Source organism: Neoarius graeffei, chromosome 10 (genome assembly GCF_027579695.1).
Source record: "Neoarius graeffei isolate fNeoGra1 chromosome 10, fNeoGra1.pri, whole genome shotgun sequence".
Taxonomy (NCBI): domain Eukaryota; kingdom Metazoa; phylum Chordata; class Actinopteri; order Siluriformes; family Ariidae; genus Neoarius; species Neoarius graeffei.
The window spans coordinates 6,112,165-6,131,676 of NC_083578.1; the positions used below are offsets into that span (position 1 = coordinate 6,112,165).

Here is a 19,512-nt window from a genome sequence, read left to right on the forward strand (position 1 = left end):
TACAACAACATGACAGCACCTTTAACGGAAATGTACAAATCAATGTGAGTGCGCTAGCCAGCTGGCCAACATGCTATAAAATGAGTGTAGCTTCTTCAGGAGCGATTTCCACTAGAGGAGCAAAACTTCACATTGTGTCTAAAATGTGAGTTACTATCACATTATACAGCTACTTTATCAGATACGATATTAATTTCTTCTTTACAGTCTTGTTGTAAAAAGGAAATTTGGCAGTTGGGATTAGCTACAGCACTCGGCCTGCAGTTTTATCGCCCATTTGAATGGATCCCAAACAAGTGGTGGCTATTTTCCTGGCACTATTTAAAAAAAATAAAAAATATGTGTGTTAGATGTTTTTATATACTCAAACTAAAGTAACAAATTTCATTAAATTCAGAAAAATATGATTTCAGGAGCCATAAAAACAGAGTTTTTTCTTCTAAAAATAAAATGACTTTTGATTTTGCAGCTTTCAGTCTTCTTTCTTCTTCGCTCATCTCCTCCTCAGGACAATCGTCAGAAAGAGACACGGCCAGATGAGGTGTCATGAACAAACAAATGAATATTACTGTCAGAAATGGGAGCTGAGGTGAAGTGAGGACCCAAGAGCAGACTTAAGACAGGCAGTGTACAAAAAGAAACCTCTTTAATGAAGTGCAGGGCAGAGGTACAATAGGGCTCAGGCAAAATCAGTGGTCAAAGAACGGGCCAAGAGGTCAAAACACAGAAGAGCAGGCAGGCACGGTCAGGGACAAAAACAGGACAGAAAAATCTTCACAAAAACTGAAGAAAACAGGGACAAGGGAAACCGAGGCAGAGGAAGCAAAACACAATCCAAAAGAACAGGCAGGTAAAACAGGGGCAAAAACCTGGACAGAAAACTAGACCAAAAAAACAGGGAACAATTCAGGCAGGGTGTAACAGGATGGAGGTGCGGGCGCCACTAGGGGCAAATGGATCAGGCCAAAAACAGAGGGAGAGGACAAAAAAATCAAGCAAGAGTTTTTATTTTTAAAACTTGGTGGCAATTTTTAGACAAACAATGTTCAAAGCATGCTGTTCCTTATTTTGGTATTTTTGATATTTTTAGAAAAGTAGATTTGTACAAAAATAGATTTTCAAAAAGAAAATACAAAAGTTGTCAACTAGAATGTCCCAGAAAATATTTTCTATGTCTCTTTAAGAGCAGAGAACAACAGGGAGCAAGGTCAATGTAAAGACAAACTCACCACATGAAGTCAAACGCTAGACTAAAGACACAGGACTAGACTAACATACATAAAGAAGGTGAAAAGCACCATTCCAACATGAAAGGGGAACACATAACAATCACTAAACACAAACAATAATATTACAGACTCTGATGCATCATAAGGACATTCTACAACATTTAAACAACAAGTTGACAACATAAACATTAAGACTAAACATTGCAAAACATCACCGTAATACAGAGATATAGAAGCGGCTTGATCAGGGCCGTCTCCGTCTTCCCTATGAAGTTCTGGCAAGATGGACCGGAGCAATTGTGGCTGGCACGAAATAAATGAGTCTCTGTTTCATGTCGGCACTCTTTTGCCACCCGCGGGACGCGACAAGACAGTTCATCACCACGTCAAGAAACGGTATGCTACTTTTTTCTTTTCAGCACCTAAGTCTCTGCAGCAACTTGGTACATTAAAAAGAAACATTAGAAATAGTCTGTGTTGAGTTTTCCTTTCCATAAATGTCTTTGGTAAAACAGTGTTCATGGGCAAAAGAGTACCAGCAAAGTTTAGCGTCTTAGCGTTTAGCTCAATGTTCCTGGAGTTGCCAGTCGGCATGTGTGTGTGTGTGTGTGTGTGTGTGTGTTTAGGCACAGGTAGGCAGTGAAACAAAGGCTGCCTTGCAGCCGCGAGGCAAGGGAAATGTGCGGTCCGTCCATGACCGTCACACAGGGGGAATCAAGAGACACAATATCAATGGGTTATGGCAAGGCAAGGAAAGTCTACTAGAGACAGTCAGGCAACTGGAGTAGCTCCAAACAGCTCTTAAGTAGGCCCTGGCTGATGGGAAAGGAGTGGTAGCAGGTGTGGGAGTGCCGCTTCAGGGAAGATGGCCTCCAGCACGGCAGGACTGAATTCCTGTCCCGGATCCGGCCTTGAGCCGGCGTGGAAGTCCCACAAACTCAGTCATCGATGGACTGGACTGGACTGTGACAATTACTGTTCTTGATTATTTATTTTTTCAGACTTATTCGATCATAGATTTGATTATTCACTACTAAGTACACAGCAAAATTCCCAGTGTTGAATTAACACCCAGAGTGTTGATTTAACACCCTACTGTGTTTATATAGGTCCAATTGGACACAAATTAACTCTGAAAGTGTTAATTCAACACTGAGGAATTTGCTGTGTATCATGATAACTGTCATTTCTTGATAAAAATCATGTTAAATTATCTGACTGAGCCCGAGTCAGAAGTCAGTGATAAGTGTACGATCTGTCTGAAAACCACTGAAACTAAACACTATACCTCGGTACAATTAAAATAAAATCCATCCACTGTTCAGTAAATATCTGCTAGCTCATGAGCTGTTAATTAGCAGCAAAAGCTAGCTACATAAATGGAGGTTACCTTCGCAACAGACCAATTTCCGTATTATATCTGTTGGAGTGACAACTGGTTCTGCCACGTTTGCCATAATTTCCAGAACTCCAGTCTGGCGCACTGAATTATGGGATTGTCTTCTGACTGGGACAGTCCTTTTCTCAGGAGCACACAGATGCTGCCCCAAGAATGCTGCCTACACAGGATGCCGTCTTCCGACTGGAACACACCAGTCCTTCAGTGCACTTGGAATTAAACATTTAATTGTGGTTTTCTACTGGACTACTGGTTGAGACTAGTCTGGTTAACACCAGACCATATCACAAGTGAAATATGGTCTGGAATCCGCCTATTGAATTTCTCGTTGGGGAGGTGTGGTTTACGATTGTCAACGGCCGTTTATTGGACGTTGCGAATGTCTATCATTTGGCGTATACGTAGCCCATGGCCAATCATGGCAGTTGTACCCAGTGATGTAGTTAGAGCGACGAAGAAAACGAAGAGGCGAAGAAGAGAAGGAAAGAGAAAGAGAAGGCAAAACAAAAATAGGAAAACAATGGCACCGAACGATTACTGCCGTTTGTGCAAGACAAAGCTTGATCGAAAGTTTGGTTCGTATCGCTCGCCGCCATGTTAAATGTGATCCTTAAACAGTCCCAAATAAACTACAAGCTTCCGTTTGTCGAGTAGTACGCGTTACCGTCTTTCCAGCCCTCCCCACTCTCTGATTGGCTCCCTAACTCAGGCGAGCCTTTAGACCATAGTTTCCATGCTGTCTTTTCAGATCGGAACGATTGTGCAAAGCAGCATTGGATTTCCCAGGCTAGGTTGAGACGTGTCTGTGAAACATAGTTCAGTTCAGGAACCCTTGTGGGTTTTTTAGAAATACTAAAGTAAAAGATGTGGGACTTTGACTACGCAGGTTGCCACACATATAATGTGCACTACAGAGTGTATACAGTGTTTACACAATGCTATTTAAGACCGTCTGTAGTGAACTGTACAGAACACCACAGCAGATTTATTCACAAGAAAAGAGACGCCAGTACGTGTTTACTGACAAAACTACTTACGGTACAGATATCACTTCTAGCACAGACACTTTGTTTATTTTGTTTTATTGTTATAAAATGTGTACGATGCCAAACATAAAACAGAACAGGATACACAGCTTTTCATTTCTTTCTTTCTTTTTTAATTTCAAACCCCTTTTTCTATGTCAAGAACAAAAGCTCAAAATTTCAAGAGCTGTAAAAATTAATGTCATTGTTGTTTGTTTGTTTGTTTGTTTGTTTGTTTGTTTGTTTGTTTAACCTTTGAAACCTAAACTTTTATTTTGTATTATTATTTCAGACCCTTTATTTATTTTACTATTTCAGGCACAAAAGCTCAAAAATTCAGGAATTATTATTATTATTATTATTATTGTTGTTGTTTTGTTTGTTTGACCTTTGAAACCTAAAGACTATTCAGGATTTTAATATTGCTCTGATTTCTCGCTTTCTCTCCTGCTTGCTTTTCATTTCTTCCTTTTTGTGCTCCCAGTGTTTTAATTCTTTGTGTTTGTAATGATCAGCGCACCTCAGTATGGAAAGAGTAAAGGATCAGGAATTGTGAAACTCACTTGAGTGTCTGCCTGAACCCAGCTGACTGTGAGGAGAGAACTGATCTGATTGGATGATTTATTTATCACTGACTCTGCACTCGGCTGTATTTCTGTCTCTATTCAGTGTGTGGAAGTCAGTGACAAGTGAATTCATCTGAGCTGCTGGTTTACTGACAAACTTCAGGATGAAATTATTTCTCATCTTTTTCACACTAATGTGTGTGAGGGACACTGAATCACAGTGTAAGTGAGATATTTATTTATGTGTAAATTTGCTGTAATATTTTCCCCAGTGGTAATTAGAAGAGTGTATATAAAGTGTTAATGGTGGTGTTTTGGTTATTAAGCTGTAGAGCTTGATTTAAATGAGACAGATCATTTCAGATCATCACAAAAATGATGTGATTTTGTCAGTGATAATGATGTTTTTATCTCACTGTAGTAACAGGCTGCTGCAGTTTGAACGTGTGTGTGTGTGTGTGTGTGTGTGTGTGTGTGTGTGTTTCTCCAGTTAAACATCGCAAACTGCAAATAACCGAATGTTCAGAGAAGAATAAGGAGTTTATGTGGGGGCTTGATGGAGATGAGGCGTTTTATGCAGATTTTGAGAAGAAGAAAGGAGTGATGATGCTGCCTCCCTTCGCTGATCCGATTGGGCACCCCGGATTCTACGAGGCTGCCGAGGGTAACCTGGCTGTCTGCCAACAAAACTTAAAGCTGCTCACAGAGGACTTTAAAGACCAGCCGGTGCCACAGGGTGAGAAACTCAGTGTTTATAGGAGCACAAATTTACCTTGATGATATTGAGTCTAAAATGATTTTCCAGCATGAAGATGTGAGATTTGTTGTAGATTTGACTGTAAATCACTGACCATTACACTGTCAGTAAACTACAGGAACAATCACAGTCTCCAGCCTGTAAAGCTCTCATTTACTGTACAATACTCTAATCTCACAGCCGACACTACAGCACTGCTGTCTCACACTATTTTCATTTCATAAAGGCTTTTTATTCGACTAAAACATCCCAGAATGCACCACATCATCACAGCAGCTGTTTGCTTCGCCCTGAACACAAACTATTTATCAGTTAAATTTATAGAAATGAAGAAAGTTCTCTCTGAACAGAGTAACTGTTGAAGTGTGGGGTTTGTAAATCTAAATAAATCTTTGCTTTTATTTCTATCCCCAACACACACACACACACACACACACACACACACACACACACACACACACACACACACCAATTATGGAGCTAAAGGTAGATTTTATAATTGACTTGCTAGAAAATGTGAAGATGATCTGAGGCAGTAGGATGGCACATTACTCAGTCGTGAACACAAGCAGAGGGTTTATTTGTAAATAGTCATGTTCCATATTCTTTCTCTGGCATCTGTTTATCATCTATAAATGCTGAATGAAGTGTAATCCATTACATTTTATGTTTAATAAACCTGTAATTAAGCTGTTGTCCAGAGATGTTTAAAATCACAGCTTAGATTCCAGATTCCTGTTGGTTATTATTATATGGACACGAGTGTTTTACTGGGAAATACACCACTCATATTTTTCATAGGAGCTACATCCGGGACCTGAGTAACACAGTCTCCAATATCTTCACTCATGAGGAAATTGATGAATTGTTTTGATAAATTTGGGGACTTTTTGTTTGTGAATGTGTCGATAGAATAAAAAGAAAATCACACAATAAAAACTCACATTTTTCATATGAAATTCATCGTGGATCTGAGTGACATAATTCCTGATATTTCACTCTGATGATGTCACTCCCAGTGTTTTCCCGTTGACTAGACGTGTGTTGTCAAAATGGTGAACCGTTTCACAATTAAAATACTTTTGATTAACTTGTGGGCTTTTTCTGGATATGTTCATATAATACAAATAACATTACACATTGGCTTGAAGATATGAAGTTTATTTTCTCATGTTGAAAAATATTTCACTCATTCGCTTCACTCCCTCATGATGTATCCATTCACCTCTCAAAGATAAACTTCATATCTTCACACCACCGTGTAACATCCTCTACATATCGACAGCCAGAAGAAATAATGAATGCATGACAGTCTCAGAGTCATAACAATAGTGCACATGTGCTTTATATTTTTCTCCAGATGCCCCACAAAGCTCCATCTATCTCAAAGAAAACATTCAGCTGGGTTCAGAGAACATGCTCATCTGCCACTTCACACGATTTTTCCCTCCACCTGTTACTGTACGCTGGACCAAAAACAGTGTAGATGTGACGGAACAATCCACACTCAGCCACTATTACCCGAATAAGGACAAAACCTACAACCAGTTCTCCCACCTGCCCTTCACTCCACAGGAAGGAGACGTTTACACCTGCACAGTGGAGCACAAGGCTCTGGAGACGCCTGACACCAAGACATGGGGTGAGACGGAGAGTTTAACTACTGATTCAGTCTTTCCTTAGAGTAGAAATAACTGTGTGTGTGTGTGTGTGTGTGTGTGTGTGTGTGTGTGTGTGTGTGTGTGTGTGTGTGTAGAGGTGGATGTTGAGCTTCCCAGTGTGGGTCCCTCTGTGTTCTGTGGAGTGGGTCTGGCTGTCGGACTGCTCGGAGTCGCTACTGGAACTTTCTTCCTTGTCAAAGGAAACAGATGTAACTGACACTTCAGGTAACAACTCTAATAAAAACATTATATTTATAATATTTAATACACTGTTTCTCCCTGATACACCTGTTTCTGTGTTTTCAGGCAGAAGTAAAGCGTTCAGAGAAGGTTTAGATTCATACCATGAATTCTCATTTTGGTTTTTCACCAAGGAAACTGTTCATCCACTAGAATTTAATTCATCTGTTAAACCATGTAAGGTTTATATATATATATATATATATATATATATATATATATATATATATATATATATATATATATATATATATATATATATATATATATATATATATATATATATAAAGTTGGGTGGCACGGTGGTGTAGTGGTTAGCGCTGTCGCCTCACAGCAAGAAAGTCCTGGGTTCGAGCCCCGTGGCCGGCGAGGGCCTTTCTGTGCGGAGTTTGCATGTTCTCCCCGTGTCCGCGTGGGTTTCCTCTGGGTGCTCCGGTTTCCCCCACAGTTCAAAGACATGCAGGTTAGGTTAACTGGTGACTCTAAATTGACCGTAGGTGTGAATGTGAGTGTGAATAATAATAATAATAAGAAGAAGAAGTTTAATTTATATAGCGCCTTTCAAGAAACCCAAGGACGCTTTACAATAATAGACAAATAAATCTTGTCTCGTCTTCTTCCGCTTTATCCGAGACTGGGTCACGGAGGCAGCAGTCTAAGCATGGAAGCCCAAACTTCCCTCTCCCCAGACACCTCGGTCAACTCCTCAGGAAGAACACCGAGGCGTTCCCAGGCCAGCCGAGAGACATAGTCCCTCCAGCATGTCCTGGGTCTTCCCCGGGGCCTCCTCCCGGGGGACATGCCTGGAACACCTCCCCAGGGAGGCGTACAGGAGGCATCCAAAAAAGATGCCCGAGCCACCTCAGCTGGTTCCTCTCAATGTGGAGGAGCAGCGGCTCTACTCCGAGCTCCTCCAGAGTGACTGTGCTTCTCACCCTATCTCTAAGGGAGCGCCCAGCCACCCTGCAAAGGAAACTCATTTTGGCCGCTTGTATCCGCGATCTTGTTCTTTCAGTCATTACCCAAAGCTCATGACCATAGGTGAGAGTCGGAACATAGATCGACCTGTAAATTGAGAGCTTTGCCTTTTGGCTCAGCTCCTTCTTCACCACGAGGGACTGGTAAAGCGACCGCATCACTGCGGAGGCTGCACCGATCCGCCTGTCGATCTCACACTCCATCCTTCCCTCACTCGTGAACAAGATCCCGAGATACTTAAACTCTTCCACTTGAGGCAGGACTTCTCCACCAATCTGGAGAGGGCAAGCCACCCTTTTCCGGTCAAGAACCATGGCCTCAGACTTGGAGGTGCTGATTCTCATCCCAGCCACTTCACACTCGACTGCAAACTGCCCCAGTGCATGCTGGAGGTCCTGGTTTGAAGAAGCCAACAGGACAACATCATCCGCAAAAAGCAGAGATGAAATCCTGTGGTTCCCAAACAGGATTCCTTCCGGCCCCTGGCTGCGCCTAGAAATTCTGTCCATAAAAATTATGAACAGAACCGGTGACAAAGGGCAGCCCTGCCGGAGTCCAACATGCACTGGGAACAGGTCTGACTTACTGCTGGCAATGCGAACCAGACTCCTGCTCCGTTCGTACAGGGACCAGACAGCCCTTAGCAAAGAGCCCCGATCCCCATACTCCCGAAGCACCCCCCACAGAATACCACGGGGGACACGGTCGAATGCCTTCTCCAGATCAACAAAGCACATGTGGACTGGTTGGGCAAACTCCCATGAACCCTCGAGCACCCTATGAAGGGTATAGAGCTGGTCCAGTGTTCTGTGACCAGGACAAAAACCGCATTGTTCCTCCTGGATCCGAGGTTCGACTATTGGTCGAATTCTCCTCTCCAGTACCCTAGAGTAAACTTTCCCCTGGAGGCTGAGAAGTGTGATTCCCCTATAATTGGAGCACACTCTCCGGTCCCCTTTCTTGAAAAGAGGGACCACCACCCCAGTCTGCCACTCCAGAGGCACTGTCCCCGACCGCCACGCGATGTTGCAGAGGCATGTCAACCAAGACAGCCCCACAACATCCAGAGACTTGAGATACTCAGGGCGGATCTCATCCACCCCCGGTGCCTTGCCACCGAGGAGCTTGCAAACCACCTCAGTGACTTCGGCTTGGGTAAGGGATGAGTCCACCTCTGTGTCATCAGCCTCAGTCTCCTCAATGGAAGACATGATGGTGGGATTGAGGAAATCCTCAAAGTATTCCTTCCACCGCCCGACAATGTCCCCAGTCGAGGTCAACAGCTCCCCACTCGCACTGTAAACAGTGTTGGCAGAGTACTGCTTCCCCCTCCTGAGGCACCGGACGGTTTGCCAGAATTTCTTCGAGGCCGACCGATAGTCCTTCTCCATGGCCTCCCCGAACTCCTCCCAGTTCTGAGTTTTGCCTCCGCAACTGCCCGAGCTGCAGCATGCCTGGCCTGCCGATACCCGTCAGCTGCCTCAGGGGTCCCGGAGGTCAACATGGCCCGATAGGACTCCTTCTTCAGCTTGACGGCATCCCTTACTTCCGGTGTCCACCACTGGGTTCGGGGATTGCCACCACGACAGGCACCGGAGACCTTGCGGCCACAGCTCCGAACAGCTGCGTCCACAATGGAGGTAGAGAACATGGTCCACTCAGACTCAATGTCCCCCGCCTCCCTCGGAAGCCGGGAAAAGCTCTCCCAGAGGTGGGAGTTAAAGATCTCCCCAACAGAGTGCTCGGCCAGACGTTCCCAGCAGACCCTTACCATATGTTTGGGCCTGCCAGGTCTGTCCAGCTTCCTCCTCTGCCAGTGGATCCAACTCACCATCAGGTGGTGATCAGTTGACAGCTCAGCCCCTCTCTTCACCCGAGTGTCCAAGACATAGGGCCGGAGATCAGATGAAACGACAACAAAGTCTATCATCGACCTCCGACCTAAGGTGTCCTGGTGCCACGTGCACTTATGGACACCCCTATGCTTGAACATGGTGTTCGTTATGGACAAACCGTGACTAGCACAGAAGTCCAATAACAAAACACCACTCGGGTTCAGATCGGGGAGGCCGTTCCTCCCAACCACGCCCCTCCAGGTGTCACTGTTGTCGCCCACGTGAGCATTGAAGTCCCCCAGTAACACAATGGAGTCCCCAGTCTGAGCACCCCTCAGTACCTCTCCCAGGGACTCCAAGAAGGCCGGATACTCTATACTGCTATTCGGCCCGTAGGCACAAACAACAGCAAGAGCCCTCTCCCCAATCCGAAGGCGCAGAGAGGCGACCCTCTCGTTCACTGGGGTAAACTCCAACACATGGCGGCTGAGCTGGGGAGCTATAAGAAAGCCCACACCAGCCCGCCGCCGCTCACCATGGGCGACTCCAGAGAAGTGGAGAGTCCAGCCCCTCTCGAGGAGCTGGGTTCCAGAGCCCAAGCTGTGCATGGAGGTGAGCCCGACTAACTCTAGCCGGTACCTCTCAACCTCCCGCACAAGCTCAGGCTCTTCCCCCCCAGCAAAGTGACATTCCATGTCCCAACAGCTAGCCGCTGTGTCCGGGGATCAGGTCGTCAAGGCCCCTGCCTTCGACTGCCACCCAATCCACACTGCACCAGTCCCCTACTGCTACCTCTGTGGGTGGTGAACCCACAGGAGGTCAGGCCCACGTCACCTCTTCAGGCTGAGCCCGGCCGGGCCCCATGGGCAAAGGCCCGGCCACCAAGCACTTGCATACGAGCCCCAACCCCAGGCCTGGCTCCAGGGTGGGGCCCCGGCTGCGCCATACCGGGTGACGTCACGGTCCTTGATGGTTTCTCCATAAGGGTTTTAGTGAACTGCTCTTGGTCTGGCCTGTCACCTAGGACCTGTCTGCCTTGGGAAACCCTGACAGGGGCATAATGCCCCCGACAACATAGCTCCTAGGATCATTCAAGCACACAAACCCCTCCACCACAATAAGGTGGCAGTTCTAGGAGGGGTAGACAAATAAATAAATAATTAAATAAATAAAGGGGAAAAAATAATAATAATAAAAAATAATAAATAAATGAATAAATAATAAAAAGTAAAAAGTCCACCAGGTCAGGATGTAATTCACGTGGTGTAGCAGCCACAGTCCCACCGAAAGGCACATGAAAACGAGTCCCACATCTCCAGCACAGCCGCCGCGACGCCGCCAGCCACATCGCCCGAACACCACGCCGTGGATCCACAAAGCGAGCAAAGAAGCTCTGCCACGCAGAGCGCTAGTGTGTCCCAAACCGCCCGCACAGCCGCTGCGACGCCACCGAGCAACATCGCTCGGAACATCACGCCAAGCATTAAATCGCAAAGCGCTGGACAACCACGAATGTTAAATGAGCAACGAGTTCACTGCAGTCCACAGGTGGGAGCGCAGGCATCACCCACAGCGAACCAAAGCCTGGAGGGAACCGACGCCCAAAACTGGGTTCGGAGCTACACCACAACCGGCGGACAAAACACTAAACAAACATCAAACTACACAAACACACAAAGAAAAAAAAATAATAAAAATTGAAAAAGAAAGAAATAAAAATAAAATACAAAAAGCTCTGGTGAGAAGCGGCAGCCAGAATGCGCACGACGTACTCTCAACCGGAAACAGAAACGAAAAAAAAAATGAATGCTTGCCTGTGTCTATGTGTCAGCCCTGTGATGACCTGGCGACTTGTCCAGGGTGTACCCCGCCTTTCGTCCGTAGTCAGCTGGGATAGGCTCCAGCTTGCCTGCGACCCTGTAGAAGGATAAAGCGGCTAGAGATAATGAGATGAGATGAGATGGGATGAGATGAGATGAGATGAGATGAGATATAAAAAGTTGTCGCTTGTTCTACTGTACACTTGTGTTGAATTTCTTATCTCTGTGCAGAAATCTGTTAAGTCTTTCTTTTCCAATTTATGTAAAGTGTAATTAATATTAGATGATGCAAATGAAAAGGAAAGAGTGCCTGCAAATAATTAAAGAAATAAACTTTATTCCATGAATGTGAACGATCATGTGATTTCTGTTTCCACATCAATGATACTTCGTTCCACCAGTAAAACAATCTCTGTATTAGTCTAGTTTGGAAATATACTGTCACAATCATTACAGAAAAATCACACACACACAATCACATGTAACATATTTCAGATGTAATATAGAAATATATAAATGCATTCCACTTTGTTATGCCCTTAAATTGCATGTGTGAAAAAGTGAAAACAATGTACGATCACATTTATTATTATTTATTTTTTTATTTGCATTTTCCACACCGTCCCGACTTTTCCTGATTTGGGGTTGTATTATTATTAGAATCAGAATCACTTTTATTGCCAGGTATGTGAACACACATGAGGAATTTGACTCCGGTTTCATTTAGCTCTCTTAGTACAAACAGATTAAAAAAAAAGCGTAGACAAAAAACAAAAACAAAACAAAAAGCTATGTACATGTAGAAGGGTAAATATATGTATAGACAAGGATTTTTTAAATCTTTTTGGTGCAAAATGGTGCATAGTGCAAGGATGACTGAGTAAATATAAATATACAGTGTGCACAGAATGACGGTATGAGTGTGCAGATATTTCACAGTTGATGTTAACGATATTTGAGTCCGGTTTCAGCTGTTCATCACAGAGACTGACAGACTGAGGGAAAAAATGTTCTTGTGTCTGGTTGTTTTTGCGTACAGTGTTCTGTAGCGTCTCCCAGAGGGGAGAAGTTTAAAGAGTTTGTGACCAGGGTGTGATGGGTCTGCAGAGATGTTACCTGCCTGTTTCCTGACTCTGGACAGGTACAGGTCTTGGATGGAGGGCAGGCTGACACCAACAATTTTCTCTGCAGACCTTATTGTCCGTTGCAGTCTGTTCTTGTCCTGTTTGGTGACCAATCCAAACCAAACAGTGATGGAAGAGCAGAGAATAGACTGAATGATGGCAGAGTGGAATTGTGTCAGCAGCTCCTTAGACAGGTTGAGCTTCCTGAGCTGATTATCACAATTATTTGGTTTGTTTTGATCAGTTTTGTTTCTATAGTGTGTGTGTGTGTCTAAGCAGATGGGTGAGTGGACAATAATTACTATGATAGCATAATGTTTGACTGTTATGCAGAAAATATAATTTAGGAAAACAATTAAAAAAAATCCCAAGATGTCTGATACTACATGTAACTATTTTTTATTGAAACTAAAGTTTAATTATTAAGGACATGAATGTTCAAGAAAAACAGCCCACATTCTTCGATATTTTGTGAACTGAAAATGAGAAATGTATTATTATTATTATTATTATTATTATTATTATTATTATTATTATTATTATCTTTGCAGTTTGAGAGAGAAATAATCCTGAACTTGTCTTAACTGATGAATTCAGAAGTTTTAAATAGTGAACTGATGGATTTAAACCTGACAGCTTTAACAGGTGAACAGTATTGGTTTGAATTCTGCCTGGAAACATGTGACTGTGTGTGTGTGGTGCAGGATTGGTGTGTGTGTGTGTGTGTGTGTGTGTGTGTGTGTGTGTGTGTGTGTGTGTGTGTGTGTGTGTAGAGTAGAGCTGCTTCACCCACACTTTCCTCAGTAAGAGAACACACTCAGAGAGGAACAATGTCGGAGCTGCTGAGAATACTGCTCCTCTTACTGCCTGCCATCCTGCACACAGCAAGTGAGTATTAGATCAGCTGCTGAGGTTAGGCTGTGTTAAAGAAAACACCACCTGTGTTCTGTTAAAAAAAAGAAAACAGACAAATAAACAAAAGAAAGGATGTAGATTTGTCAGAGGAATATTACAGAACTGGAGATTTATTGATTTAGTGTTTAAAGGCAGGTTTAAGCACAGAATTAGTTTTTAAAATAAACATTAAAATCGATTCAAAATAGAAGCTGTATTACTCTCAGTTTTAGCAGTGAAATAAAGCTTTGGTGTTATTTTTCTCTCAGATGGGCATTCACTGTCAATAGAATCTTGGTGCTTCTGGAGCTCTGATGGTCTCAGTGACATGGAGTACATACTGTCTTACACCTTCAATAAGATCAACTACGTAGAGTTTAACAGCACTCTGGGGAAGTTTGTGGGATACACTGAAATAGGCATCTATAACGCAGAGATTTGGAACAATGACACTGCAGAGCTGCAAACACGGAAAGCCAATGTGGATCGTTTCTGTAAGCCCAGTGCTCAGACGTACTCCAGCGCCGTCCTCAGTAAAGGAGGTGAGATTATTCGTGAACCTCAAAACTTTAATTCAGTAATATTCCCAGTATTTCCTCATGATGTATGCCTGTAACAGATTTTACATTATTTTTAGTTCAGTTTAATATTTTAGTTGCATTTAAATGCATGTATAATACACACCGAGCTGCTCTTCTGTAGCTTACTAGTTACCTAATTAAACTGATTACCTTTTAGATACCTACATACTATTATTATTATTATTATTATTATTATTATTATTATTAGTTTATAATGAATGACTCGAAGCTAGAAGTTGATGTTGTTGTGGTTTAATTGTGCAGTTGAGCCCCGGGTTAAGGTCACTTTGGTAAAGAAGTCAGATGGCACTCACCCAGCCAGGCTGATGTGCAGCGCTTACAGCTTTTACCCCCCAGACATTGAGGTGACCTGGCTGAGAAACGGGAAAGAGATTGAGGGTGATGTGACGTACACTGAGGAGATGGCTGATGGAGACTGGTACTATCAGATCCACTCACATCTGGAGTACATGCCTGAATCTGGAGAGGAGATCTCCTGTGTGGTGCAACACGCCAGCTTCCAAAAGCCCATGGTCTATAAGTGGGGTGAGTCTGATCATCACAGTCAGATCTAAATATCTGAGTCCACTGTCATGAACTGAGCTTAAAAAAAAACAGAGATCCTGTTTCACTCACATCATAACTCATCTTTCAAAACTTGGTGTTCAGTCAACAACAATAATCAACGACTTAAAAAATATATAATTATCAAATAAAATTTATTCGGGTTTTTTTCATAGCTGAAAGTAAAAGTAGTTCTTAACACTGTTGTTGTATAAAAATGCTATTCCATAGCGCTTAGTGCTGCTATTAACTGCTATTATATGAGTTATTTTTGTAATCTATCTATATAAACCCCTTTCTGTCTCAGATCCCTCGATGTCTGAACCTGATAAGAGTAAGATTGCTATCGGGGCTTCAGGGCTGGTGTTGGGGATCGTGCTTTCAGCTGCTGGATTCATCTACTACAGGAAGAAATGCTCAGGTCAGTGGAAGATTGCAGGAAATCTACAAACAGAAACGTGTATTAGGACATCTGTGTATTTGTTATTAAAATTGAAGTGCTATTAATAATTAATATTTAACCTTGCTACCTGATATTCATCCTTCTGCTTTATTTCTGATTTGTGTTCACAGGACGGATCCTGGTGCCGACATAAACACAGGCATCATTTGAAGTTGACATGTTGGTTTCAGCTTCATTCCCCATATTGGATGGAGTTAATTTACCCATAATGCTCACTGTTTAGCTACAGTTAAGCTGAAATGTGATGATTTTTAAGCTCACACATGTGATGTTAATTTGTACAGGTCTGTGAGCAGAGAAACACTGGAGTGTTTGCTGAAATCGCTTTATCTGTTAAACATCTGCTTTATTCCGAACAATTAGAACCTGCTGAGAAATGAGCATTTCATAATATGTGCATCTGCGTCTGTATTATCACTTTCCTTAATGTAAGACCAGCTTTCTGTCAGATTTTGCTGAAACTGATGTTAAATATCTTGATTATAGGCTTTATAAGAGTTCTTGAGTAGAAATTTGACAAACTGAGCTTAGATCAAATCAAATCAAATCAAGTTTATTTGTACAGCGCTTTTAACAATAAACATTGTCGCAAAGCAGCTTTACAGAATTTGAACGACTTAAAACATGAGCTAATTTTATCCCTAATCTATCCCCAATGAGCAAGCCTGTGGCGACGGTGGCAAGGAAAAACTCCCTCAGACGACATGAGGAAGAAACCTCGAGAGGAACCAGACTCAAAAGGGAACCCATCCTCATTTGGGCAACAACAGACAGCCTGACTATAATATTAACAGTTTTAACAGGTATAACCCTCAACTGTCCTCATGGGGCCGTCCTTCACAGGAGTGGGGCGATCAAACTCCAACCAGACACAGGGCACCAGGATGGACCAAGCAGGTCCGAGGGGCAGAAGAGGCCAGCATCTCAATCCCAGGATCAACATGTAACTCAGAGGGACAGATGGGGGGGGGGGGGGGGGGGGAGAGAGAGAAAGAAAACATGTTGTTAGGTATGCCCTAAAAATGACAAGTATTAAATCTGTGTGGTAGGCTCGCAGAGACGAGAGTCTTTACATCAGGCATAACACACAATGGCATGTTAATATGGTAAAAAATATATCATGACCTGCTCTGGGGGCGGCACGGTGGTGTAGTGGTTAGCGCTGTCGCCTCACAGCAAGAAGGTCCTGGGTTCGAGCCCCGGGGCCGGCGAGGGCCTTTCTGTGTGGAGTTTGCATGTTCTCTCCGTGTCCGCGTGGGTTTCCTCCGGGTGCTCCGGTTTCCCCCACAGTCCAAAGACATGCAGGTTAGGTTAACTGGTGACTCTAAAATTGAGCGTAGGTGTGAATGTGAGTGTGAATGGTTGTCTGTGTCTATGTGTCAGCCCTGTGATGACCTGGCGACTTGTCCAGGGTGTACCCCGCCTTTCGCCTGTAGTCAGCTGGGATAGGCTCCAGCTTGCCTGCGACCCTGTAGAAGGATAAAGCGGCTAGAGATAATGAGATGAGATGAGATGACCTGCTCTGGCTGGATGCTTGATTGGGTGATGGGAGCACACTCCTCAGCAATGATGAGATGCAGATGGGACCCTTAGGCCTGGCCAAGACAATTCAGTTACATTTCACCGGGTCTGGGACATGCGACAGAATGTCTGATGGCCAATTCCCTGCAGGCTACAATAGCCAGTTGAGGTCCCCACCGTCTCCACCAAAAGATTTCCTGTTGACTCCATGTAACTCAGAGGGACAGATTTGGGGTGGGGGGGAGAGAAAGAAAACACAGGTGGTTAGGTATGCCCAATGTCACCTGAATAAGTAGGAACAGTATACATCTTGCACCGAGTACAAGCAGGGACTCCGGCAACTAACTATGACAGCATAACTAAAAGGAGAGAGCCAGAAGGTAACACAGGCATGAGGGAGCCCCGGGACATAAAGCAGCCAGCCACTGCACCGTCAACAAACTCGAGTGAGCAAGCGAGTGGGGACTGACAGCATCCATACATCCCAGTTTACTAAAACACTCTGTCTGAGGACCCTCCAGATCTACTCCTTTACCTCATAAACACCATTAACAAAAGGCTTGACTAAACAGATATGTTTTCAGCCTAGACTTAAATGCTGAGACTGTGTCTGATTCCCGAACATTACTTGGAAGGCTGTTCCATAACAGTGGGGCTTTGTAAGAAAAGGCTTTGCCCCCTGATGTAGCCTTCACTATACATAGATACTACATTCAGCTTAAAAATGTATAAATTAATTCCTTATAATGCATCTGAAGGTTATGAAATAATTAATTACTATTACAGAAGTCAATGTGGGGCGGCACGGTGGTGTAGTGGTTAGCGCTGTCGCCTCACAGCAAGAAGGTCCGGGTTCGAGCCCCGGGGCCGGCGAGGGCCTTTCTGTGTGGAGTCTGCATGTTCTCCCCGTGTCCGCGTGGGTTTCCTCTGGGTGCTCCGGTTTCCCCCACAGTCCAGAGACATGCAGGTTAGGTTAACTGGTGACTCTAAATTGACCGTAGGTGTGAGTGTGAATGGTTGTCTGTGTCTATGTGTCAGCCCTGCGATGACCTGGCGACTTGTCCAGGGTGTACCCCGCCTTTCGCCCGTAGTCAGCTGGGATAGGCTCCAGCTTGCCTGTGACCCTGTAGAAGAGGATAAAGCGGCTAGAGATAATGAGATGAGATGAAATCATTAGCGCCCCCTACAGTCTATTTTAACCTGGATCACTTCCTCAGTTTTAGTGATGCTGTTTATTACGATTCAATACTAACAGTTATCTGTAAATTTCTGGTTTTGTATCATCAATCACATAATTTCATTTTAATGGTAAGAACTGGATTGATTTTTGATTCTGTATGGATGCTGACTCTTAATAAACTTTTGGTTGTAAAAGAAATTGATGTAAAATTTTCTTTAAAACGGTAAATGACTCTTAAATTATATTCATAAATATCATTAGACAGATTTATATATGTTGCATTATATAGCTGATGAAATTAACACAGTTCTTATGAGTAAACTTTTAATCCTGCTGTATTTCTGTGGCGTCATTACGACTGGATTATGCATTATGAACTTAATTCAAGCTGAAGTGGAGAATCAGGTCCAGTTTGTGGTCGGGAGCTTCACTTCCTCTGGAAAAAAAAAAAGCAATGCATAAATAATAATAATAAGAAGAGGAAGAATGAAATGAATTTAAAAATGAAATGGTTTTCAGTGTGATGGATCATTTTGCGTTTATAAGATGATGCTTTTAATCAGGAGAGTCATTGAGCTGATTCTAAAATGTGTTCTTTAGCTTTGAAAAAACTCAGAGCTGAAATCTTGTCATTATTTTTGATCTGGAACACCAGAAAATATACACAATGATTTGATTTACTATCTACTTTCTATAACAGTGCATTTATTATTCTGTCAGAAAATGTTAATCATGTAAGCGAAGCATAATGTTACATTACAGGCATTTATCAGACGCTCTTAACCAGAGCAGCATACAACGTACCATGAGCAGCCTGGGGAGCAGTTGGAGATTAAGTGACTTATTGGTCCAGGGAACTGAACCAGTAACCTTTTGGTCCCCAAGCTGCTTCTCTAACCATTAGGCCATGGCTTCCCAACATAAATAAAGCACAGAGGTGACCAGCTGAGAGTTAAGTGTGATATTTACAGGCCTAACTGTGACTTCCTTTCAGTCATGGGATTTGACCTCACAACCTTTGGATCAGTAAGATCAAATCTTGTAGACTGAGATTGAGAAATACTTTAACATGTGGAGTTTCAGCTGTGAGTGAAAGGTATAAACCCTATTACAGCTATCAAATCTGGAACAGGATTCCACCCTGGTATAGATCCAATGTCCTATTTCATTCAAAGTGGCTTACAATTCAGACAGGTTATAATTGAACAGGTGAGGGTTCGAGCAGGTTACGGTTCAGGATGTATGGATGTACAGGTTGTGGATGATTTCAATTTCTTATTACAGTAATAGCCTGACTTGCTTGATTGAAATAAAATAAACAAGTTTCACAATAGGCGGCACAGTGGTGTAGTGGTTAGCACTGTCGCCTCACAGCAAGAAGGTTCTGGGTTCAAGCCCAGCAGCTGACGGGGTCCTTTCTGTGTGGAGTTTGCATGTTCTCCCCATGTCTGTGTGGGTTTCCTCCGGGTGCTCCGGTTTCCCCCACAGTCCAAAGACATGCAGGTTAGGATAATTGGTGGCTCTAAATTGACCGTAGGTGTGAATGTGAGTGTGAATGGTTGTGTGTCTCTCTGTGTCAGACCTGTGATGACGTGGTGACTTGTCCAGGGTGAACCCCGCCTCCCACCCATAGTTAGCTGGGATAGGATCCAGCTTGCCTGCGACCGTGCACAGG

At 43.5% G+C, this 19,512-nt stretch overlaps 2 protein-coding genes across 2 annotated transcripts in view; both read left to right on the top strand.

The window, feature by feature from the left end:
• Window positions 1-19,512, top strand: part of LOC132892779 (H-2 class II histocompatibility antigen, A-R alpha chain-like) — a 159,927-nt gene that overhangs the window by 115,833 nt on the left and 24,582 nt on the right. The window lies entirely within an intron of this gene.
• On the top strand, window positions 13,378-15,688 carry LOC132892788 (H-2 class II histocompatibility antigen, E-S beta chain-like). The gene is made up of 4 exons (XM_060931169.1): window positions 13,378-13,522; window positions 13,798-14,070; window positions 14,374-14,655; window positions 14,981-15,688. Exons 1-4 carry the CDS (start codon window positions 13,465-13,467, stop codon window positions 15,178-15,180), a joined length of 813 nt encoding a protein of 270 aa, XP_060787152.1. The 5' UTR covers window positions 13,378-13,464; the 3' UTR covers window positions 15,181-15,688.